The sequence below is a fragment of the Nannospalax galili genome, unplaced genomic scaffold (assembly GCF_000622305.1).
Source record: "Nannospalax galili isolate Female #2095 unplaced genomic scaffold, S.galili_v1.0 scaffold441, whole genome shotgun sequence".
NCBI classification, from domain to species: domain Eukaryota; kingdom Metazoa; phylum Chordata; class Mammalia; order Rodentia; family Spalacidae; genus Nannospalax; species Nannospalax galili.
In genome coordinates this window covers 13896-23745 of record NW_008348089.1, presented here as the reverse complement: position 1 = coordinate 23745, position 9850 = coordinate 13896, and the positions used below count along the sequence as shown (strand labels likewise).

The 9850-nt window shown below is 42.2% G+C and overlaps 1 protein-coding gene across 1 annotated transcript in view; it reads left to right on the top strand.

Moving 5' to 3' along the window:
- LOC108491390 (germ cell-less protein-like 1) overlaps nucleotides 1-9850 on the top strand; it is a gene marked incomplete at its 5' end in the record, with an annotated part of 19115 nt that overhangs the window by 928 nt on the left and 8337 nt on the right. The window contains 2 exon segments of the mRNA XM_017800998.2: nucleotides 7149-7272; nucleotides 9795-9850. Of these exon segments, the coding sequence (XP_017656487.2) occupies nucleotides 7149-7272; nucleotides 9795-9850 (180 nt within the window).

Here is a 9850-nt window from a genome sequence, read left to right as displayed (position 1 = left end):
TTGGAGACAGGGTCTCCCTGTAGCCCCAGCTGGCCTGGAACTTGCTTTGTAGACCAGGCTGGCCTTGAACTCACAGAGATTCACCTGCCTCTGCCTCCCGAGTGCTGGGACTAAAGGCTTGCACCACCACGCCTGGCAGTTTAGTGTGTTCTTAAGAGCTCAGATTCTGAATTTCTGTCTGCATTCTGTACTTAATATACCTTTATTTGTATATAAAATGGGTATTACTGCCACCTCATAGAGTTCCAGCAAGGTGGTGCAAGACTGTAATGTCTGCACTCGGGAGGCCAAGGCAGGAGAATCTTAAGTTGGAGATCAACCTGGGCTACATAGTGAGTTCAAGACCATCTTGGACAGAGGAGCTGTGGGGGAAGTTGGGGTGGGGGGGGAAACACAGGCACAGTGTCAGTCTTTTTTTGATAAAGATTTATTTCATTTTTAATTATGTGTATATGTGTGTGTATCCACGTGTCGGTTTGTGCAGGTGCCTCTGGAGTCCTGAAGAGGACCTTCGATCCCCAAGAGCTGAAGTTACAGGCAGTTGTGATCAGCCTGATATGGGTGCTGGGAGTTATACTCAGTCCTCTGCAAAAACAGTATGCACTCTTAACCACTGAGTCATCTCTCCAGCCCCACAGTGCCTGACTTTTATGTATTCAATAGTAATAACTCCTTAATGAACTGGCCCTTAACATCATTATAAGTTAGTCATCCCAGGGCTGGAGAGATGGCTCGGCGGTTGAGGTTGCTGGCTGTTCTTGCAGAAGACCCAGGTTTGAGTCCCGGCACCCGCATTGCAGCTAACGGCTGTCTGTAGCTTCGGTTCTATGGGATCCAACGGCCTCTTCTGTTTTCCGAGGGTGTTGCACGACACGGGTGCACTTGCCTACATGCAGGCAATGCATTCATACACATAAAATAAAAATAATAAAATATTTTTAAAAAAGATAGTCATCCCTCTTTAGCCCTAGTAACATAACCACTCCTACTTTTCTGAGACAGGGTCTTCCTGTAGCCCCAGCTGGCCTAGAACTTGCTATATAGACCAGCCTGGTCTCAGTCCCATAGAGATCCGCCTGCTTCTCTCCCCCAAGTGCTGGGATTAAAGGCATGTGCCACCATGCCCAGTTCCATGTCCTTTGGATAATTATTTGGTGTGCCATTTTTCATTCTTTCAGACTTACCCTCCACATTCTATCAACCATTTCCCCCATCAGACCCTCATGGAACTGAGGGCATTAACCATGCTAGTTAAGCATTCTACCACTGAACTACATGGAGTCCCAGCCCCTTTCACTTTTTACCTCTCTCTCTCTCTCTCTCTCTCTCTGTGCGTGTGTGTGTATGCTCATGTGATATGGAGGCCAGAAGTTGACAGTGGGTGCCTTCCACTATTGCTCTCTACTTTAGCTTTTTGAGACAGGATCTTTTACTAAAGTTGAGGGTCACTGACTGGCTAATCTAGCTGGCCAACAAAGTCCAGGGATCTGCCTTGCCTACCCCCTTCCCCCAATGCTAGACTTACAGATGCCAGAAACCCTGCCTGGCTTTTTATGTGTGTTCTGGGCCTCCAACTCAGTACCTTGTGCTTGAAAGGCACTTGATTGAGTCATCTCCACAAGTTTATGTCTTTCTCTTTAAAGTAGGTGTCATGTATACAACCTTTAATTCAGTCTTGATTTTTTTTTTTAAATCCAGTAAGACAGTCTGTTCCTTTGGATCAGGATTAGACCACATATTTTTTTTGGAGGGGGTCTTTTTGAGACAGGGCCTCCTTGTAGCCCTAGCTGACCTGGAACTCACTATGTATACCAAGCTGGTCTTGAACTCACAGAGATCCACCTGCCTCTGCCTTCTGAGTGCCAGGATCAAAGGTATGTGCCACCACACCCAGCTTAGACCACGTCTATTTAATGTAATTGTTGAAATATATGCCAGGGGCCATTTAAAAGAAACCTCATAGTTGAGGCTGGAGAGATGGCTCCAGTTAAGAATACTGGTATCCTTGCAGAAGACCCGGGCTCAAATCCCAGCACCCATATGGCAGCTAACAACTGTCTGTAACTCTAGTCTCAAAGGACCTGACAGCCTCTTCTGACCTCCACAGGCATTGCACTTACCTACATGCAGGCACTACATGCATACACATAAAATAAAAAAATAAAATTAACAATAAAAGAAACCACATAGTCATTTGAACAGGGAAATGTTAATGTAAATCTTATTAACAAGAGAAGGAAATTAACTATTTAGGACAAAACATAAGGTAAAGAGATCTCAAAAAAAAAAAAAAAAAAAAAGGTACAGGAATAGGTCAAACTTTGTGGCACATACCTGTAGTCACAGTACTCAGGAGACTGCTCCAGGAGACTCATAGGTTCAAGGATAGCCTAAGTTACAAATTAAGAAAAGCAAAGCAAATGCATATCAGAATTTAGTGTATGTGTATTAGTGGGAGATGCTTCACTTATACCCGCATAGCCAAAGATGTAAAAAGATACTAGGATCTGTAATTTTTGTGGTAAGACGCTGATCCCCTTCTGAGGTTGTCTGTTGTACTCTCTCAACAAACCAACTCAGGAGAAGCTTCAGCTTCGACCCACCCCCCACAAGATTGTTAAAACTCACACGGTTCTGCAGCAAATCATCTGCATTTTGCCCATAGATTGTAAAAATTGAAATCTAGTGAACAGTTAGTGTAAAGGTACTTCAGGCTTATAAATCACACTTCACAGATTTAGTGCCACAGAGGTCGGCATTAGGCCATATCTTTCACTTTTTGAGATGAGGTCTCATGTGCCCTAGGTGACCTCCAAGCTGGCCTCAGAATTACTGTATGGTAGTGCTGGGATGGAACCCAAGGCCTTTTAGATGCTGGGCAAACACTATCAGTTGAGCTACATCCAACAGAGCCCCTAGAATTCCTTAACCTTTTTTACTTTTCTGCATTATTTGTGCTTTGGAGGGGAGTGTGCTGCAGCATGTGTGGAGATCTAAAACCATCTTGTCTCCTTCCACCATGTGGGTTCCAGGGATTGAGCTCAGGTCTTCAGGCTTGGTGGCGAGGCCTTTACCTGCTCAGTTATCTCTCTGGCCATGTTTTTTTTATATTTCTTATAGCTCTAGAATTTCTAACTGCTTTAAAAAAAATATTTGGGGCTGGAGAGATGGCTCAGTGGTTAAGAGCACTGGCTGCTCTTGCAGAAGACTTGGGTTTGAATCCCAGCATCCACTCTAATTCCAGTTCCAGGGACTCCGGTGCCATCTTCTGGCCTCCATGGGAACTGCATGACATGGGTGCACTTACATACATGCAGGCATAACACTCATACACATAAAATAAAAATTTTAAAATTTAAATACTTTTTAAAGTTATGTGTACTTATGTCTCTCTGTGTGTGCCCATTTGTGTGTGGTGCCCGTGGAGGCCAAAGGTCCTCAGATTCCCTGGACCTGGAGTTACAGGCAAATGTGAGCTGCCTGACATGGGTGCTGGAATCTAAACTCTGGGTTCTCTGCAAGAGCAGTATGTAATCTGAACTGCTGAGCCATCTCTCCAGCCCCTCTAGCTGCCTTTTTTGCCCCTATTGAGAAAAAAATATCCCTTCATCATATCTTGAAGGTTTTTTTTCATCTTCTGAAACACCTTTCCAGCCCCTCCACCTGCCTTTTTTGCCCCCATTGAGAAAAAAATATCCCTTCATCATATCTTGAGGGGTTTTTTTTTTCATCTTCTGAAAACCTTTGTATGGAATCCATCTCCTTCAACCATTTAGACGTCCTGCAGAGTTCCTGCCTCCTGCTCCAGTATGGATCTCTCTGTTTTTATCATAATGAGGACCGACTTTCACCTTCTCTCTAGGATTGGACCCACTGTTTTTAGTAGCCTTTGTTTCTTATTTCAGTAAACTACATCTTCAAGTATTTTCTCATGAAAGAGTGCAAAAGCAAAACAACTTTTGTATATCTAAGAGTAAACTTAGTTTTAGTTTATTCCTCTTCTGTCTGGTTTTGGTATTCTATATAACTTTCCTTATCTTTAAGCATCTACTCCTTATTTTGTTTCATTTTTTTGAGACAGGGTCTCAGCCCTAACTGTCCTGGAACTTGCTATGTAGACCAGGCTGGCCTGGATCTCATGGAGATCTGCCCCCTTCTGCCCCCACTGTGCTGGGATTAAAGGCAAGAGCTACCACACCTGACTAAACATCTACCCCTAAAAAATTCTTTTAAATCACATTTTTGTGTGCGCACACACATCTGTGTATACCCTTGTCATGGCATGTGTGTAGAAGTCAGAGAACAGCTTTATTTCTTTCCTTCCACTATGTGGGTCCAGGTGATTGAACTCACATCACTCATCATACTTGGCAGTGTCTTTACCTACTGAGCTGTCTCTCCTGTCCCCATCTTCATGATGCTGCTTCATTGTCTCATGGTGGGAGTATGGATGAAAAATGTGACCGTGGTCTAATTCTGTTTTCTTTTTAGGTGAACATATTTTTTCTTCCTGAAACTTTTAGATTTTTTTTCTTAGATATTTTAGAATCCAACTATAAATGTCCCTTAGTGTGAGTCTTTGATGCCTTTGGTAATTAGTGGATCTATAATCTAAAGACTCATATACTAGTAATTAAATAGCTCTTTCTTCTTCTGAGTCATCCTTTATCATCACTTCCTGTTTTTATTTTATTAATATAATAATTGGAGAATTTCAGGCATATGAATTAGGATTTTTTGAAAATTTCTTATTTCTGGGAGCTGGAGAGATAGCTCAGTGGTTAAGAGCACTGGCTGCTATTGCAGAGGACCCAAGCTCAAACAGCTGTCTGTAACTCCTGTTCAAGGGGATCCAACACTCTCTTCTGACCTCCAAGGGCTTTGCAGGACACAGATGTACTTACATACATGCCGGCATTCCTCCATCCTTCCCTGTCTTCCCTCAAAGATGACTGTGCCCTGGAAGTGTAAGCTAAAATAAACTCTTTCCTCCTCTAAGTTGCTTTTGGGCATGGTGTTTGTCATAGAAACAGAAAGCAAACTAGAACACTTATCCCTCTTATACTTAAGAATGAGTAGCTGGGGTGTGTGTCTGTGTGTGTTGGTTGAGTAAATACATTCCCAGTGAGTCTCTTTGAGAAGGAAGACTGACAGAACTAGATGTTGGTGGGATAGGCTTTGTTTTAGAGCACCAATCACCAAGCTTTGTTGGTTCACAGTGCCTTTAATCTCTATACTTTTTCAAGGCATACCTGGTCCAAAAGAAATACTTTATGGTGGTAAATTGCTTCAGAGACAGTTCCTTTCAGTTAAAAAGTGTTCCCAGTCAGATGTGGTGATACATGTCTGAAATCCCACCACTTGGGAGATGAAGATTGGAGGATTGGAAGTTCAAGGCCAGCTTGGACTACATATGTCTCTGTCTCAAAAAGCCAAAAAATAAATAAAAATAAAATTCTGTGTCCCTCTCTTGAGTTTGGCACAGTTTGGGAACCATGATGTAGTATAAATGGTTTGAGAGTTGTTAGGCTACAGATTCCTCTAGTACCAGAACCAGGCTTGCTCTGTCTAAGACACTGACACCTGCACATAAGCCATACATTTCCTGATGGGTTTGTTCTGTTTCTTTCTGGAAAAGTCCCACATCTGTGATTCCTACTTGAATTCCTGCCCCGACTTTTCTCAGTGACTTACCTTGAAGTATAAGCCAAGTAAACCCTTTCCCCACCAAGTTGCTTTGGTCAGAGTGTTTTATCATAGCAACAGAAAGGAAACTAGAAGAGACCTTTTAACATCCCCAGCTCTAAAGGGCAGGTAGGCTTAATCTCATTTGAGTGCTTTGTAATGTATTATATTTTGGGCTGTTGTATTCACTACCCTTTTTCATTCCAGTTTATCTTATAATTTCTACATCTCTGGAAGTCTCTCATTAGGTGATCACCTCCCTCCCCTTCTCCCTCCTCCCTCTCCTCCCTCCTCTTGTTGAGATGCAGTCTCCTGTCAGTGTAGCTCTGACTGGACTGCAATTCACTATGCCTGCTTATGCCTCCTGAGTGCTAAGATTAAAGGCCACCATGCTCAGCTTCAGTTCTCTTTTTTCCACTCTCCTGTTTTTTGTTGTTTTAGATTTACTCCTTCTTGTTTGTCTAAAAGATTTTGTTTTTATTTTACATATGAATGTTTTACCTGCATGTATGTATGTGTACTATGTGTGATCAGTGCCCACACAGGCCAGAAGAGGTCATTAGATTCCCTGGAACTGAAGTTATAGACAGTTGTGAGCTAGGAACTGAACTCTGGACCTCTGCGAAAGCAGCAAGGGCTCTGAACTGCTGAGCCATCTCTCCAGCTCCTTGTTTATTTTTGAGACCTCTCCCTTGTGGGCCAGGCTGGCCTGAAGCTCAGCAGTTCCCCTTTCTCAGTCTGAAATGCTGGGATTATAAGTGTGTACCTCTGCCATTACCATACCTGGCTCTTAACACCTTTTCATACTTTCAGCCTTTTTTTTCTTTCTTTACTTTTGTGTTTGCAAGTTTTGTTGTTGTTTTCTGTAGATCTTAAACACACTGGTTTCAGACACTGAACTAAACAGTAATTTTTTTCCTTTCATTAGGTTTTTTGGTTTGTGTTGTGACAGGGTCTCATTTAGCCTAGGCTGGTCTCAAAGTTGGTATGTAGCCAAAGCTGATCTTGAACTCTTGATTTTCTTTCTTCTCTCTGGTCAGTGCTCTGATTATTCGTGTACTGTTACACCCAGTGTTTTAGTTTCTTTTCCTGCTGCTGTGATAAATGTCCAGACAAAAGCAATTTAGGAGAGTTCCAGGTGACAGTTTATCGCTGTGGGGAAGTCAAGGTGGCAGGAACTTGAAGCAGCTGGTCAGATAACAGCACAATCAGGAGCAGAGAGCAGTGAGTGCTCATGCATGCTCAGCTCTTTCTCCACTCTTACACAGTTCAGAATCCACTTCTTAGGGAATGGTGCCACCCACTGTGGTCAGGTCTTCCCATCTTATTCAGTGTTGGGATACAGGTGCGCTGCCCATCATACCTGGTCTATACGGTACTAGGGACTGAACCCACAGCCTTGTGATGCTGGGGTTCTCACACTGTGCTTTTTGAATATGCAACTTCTGCATTTCTCTTGACAGGAAAAAATTAAAGAGTACATCTAAATACATCTATCAAACATTGTTTTTGAATGGTGAAAACAGTGACATTAAAATCTGTGCTCTAGGAGAAGAGTGGCGCTTCCACAAAGTATACCTGTGTCAAGTAAGTGCTCCATTTCCCTGTTGATGGTCAGGGTAGCTGCTTCCAGCACCCCAGGCTTTCAGTTGCACTCTGCTCTTGGGTGGATTTCACACAGAGCTCTGGTGTGGACTAAGACATGTCATCTCCTGCCTCTGCCTCCTGAGTGCTGGGATTAAAGGGATGCGCCACCACACCAGGCTAAAATCTTTCTATTTTCTATTTACACTTTTAAGAGACCTAATGTTTTGTACAAAGACAGTGCTGAGTCACTTTAAGACTCCATAGGGCTGAGGAGATGGCTTGGTCAGTACAAACACAAGGATCTTCACTGGATCCCCTGTAAAAAGGCAAGTGGGCTGGCATGCTCATAATCCCAGGACTGGAGAGGTGGAAATAGGTAGATTCCTGGGGCTCACTGGCTGGCCAATTAGTGAGCATCAGGTCCCACTGAGAGACCCTGTCTCAAAAAACACAAAATAAGAGGGTTGAAGAGATGGCTCAGCACTTAAGAGCACTGGCAGCTAACCCCTTCCCTCCCCTGACACACATGCTGGCTACTCTTGCAAAGGACCTGGGTTTTGGTTCCCAGCACCTCATGAAGTTCTAGGGGGTCCGATGTATGACATGGACGCACTTACACACAGGCAAAACACTGATAACACATTAAAAAAATAAGTAAAAAATAATTAAAAACAAAAACCAAGATGGGGGGGTGCTGAAGAGATGGCTCAGCAGTTAAGAGCACTCGCTACTCTTGAAGAGGACAGGGGTTCAATTTCCAGAACCCACATGGCTGTTAACAACTGTTCATAACTCCAGTTCCTGGGGAATCCAATGCCCTCTTCTGAATTCTACAGCATTGCACTACACAGGGTGCACTCACATACATGCAGGCAATACACACATACATATTAAATAAAAATAATAAAAAAATTACAATGGCTCAGAACTTTCAAATAGAGTAAAGTGTTGCTCTAAGAGTTCAGATATGTTTTCTTTAAAAATTTTAAAAAAATATTTATTATTGTATTTGCGCATGTGTATACACTGCCACTGTGTGTACCCCATGTCAGAGGACAACTTACAGGAGTTGGTTCTCTTCTTCCATGATGGGGTCCTGGGGATCAAACTGAGTTATTGGACTTGGCAGCAAGTGTGTTTACCTGTTAAGTCATCTCACCAGACCCTTTAGTTTAGTTTAGTTTTGTTTTGGTTTTGGTTCTTTTGGTTTCCCTGTAGCCACACCTGGTCTGATACTCAATATGGAGACCAGGCTGGCCTCAGTCTCACAGCGATCCACCCACTTTTGCCTCCCAAGTGCTGGTATTAAAACTGCTCTACCACACCCAGCCCCTCAGATGTTTTGTTTGATGACCTTCCATCCCATTCTATGTCCTCGGCCTTGTGAGTTCTTACCCTGTGGATCTAGTGTTTTCTCACCATTGTTGGAGAGTAACTACTTGAAAGACAGTAGTCTGAGATTTGCCAAGGAAAATGTTTGAAATGTTTCTTTCTCCCACATTTTCATCAAAATGTTTTTCGTTTAAGTTTTGAAAAAGTTTACTTTGATTTGAAGAGTACAGTCCAAAAAATTTGTTAAAAAGAAAGAGAAGCCGAGTTTACTTTTTAAAAAGAGCTAGAGTCCAGAAAGAATACAATCCAGAGGATATATCAGACCATTAGTCTTAACCATATCTTTGTTTTAGTCTCTGAAAGAAAAAAATCTCTCATTGGCTTTTAAGGATGAGATGGCCACCGTGACAAGGATGAGATTGCCTCTCATGATCCTTGCAGTCTGGCTGCCTGTGGACAGAAACCACATCTGAGTCCATGTTCCTAGCCTGCTATAAACAGTTGGCACTCTGTATGTGCAGGCTCCACATCCCCTGTGTAACAACTAAGGATTAAAAATAATTGGAAAAAAAGCAAATTGACATGTATTGAAGAAACACACATGACTTTTTTGGTCATTCCCTAAAAAAATAATGTGATTGCCTACATTACATTTACATTGTATTGGATGATGCAGGTAACTACAGGTGACTTAAAAGGGTATGAGGGGGTCTATGTACAGGTCAGTGCAGAGAGGAGGGACTTGATCATATGTGGGTTTAGTGTTGACAGCATGTCCTGAAGCCACAGGTACAAATGGATGAACATAGTAAGTACTGAATAATGTCTTTATTTTATTCTATTTTAATCAGTTCTTTTTGGTGCCAAAACCCAGGATTGAACTTTCAGTGCACTACCCAGGAATTGCTTTAAGTAAAAGCTAATCAGGTTTAAGAAGTAATGTGGGAATTCAGTTCACAGAGTAATAGAATTTAGTTTAGTTTTGAGATGTACTAAATTGAACATGTACTTCAGAATACTTTATAATGACTTTAAGTTCTTTTCTGCTGTAGGTGTACTGAACAGTTCTTTTTCTCTTGAAATAATATGGCAAATTAGTTTTGATAAAAATAGTTGGGTGGAGTTAGAAATGGGAAAATAATTTGGAAGACAAAGTACCGGTCAATCATTAACTCTTTACTTTTCTTCAGTCTGGCTACTTTTCTAGTATGTTCAGTGGTTCTTGGAAAGAATCCAGCATGAATGT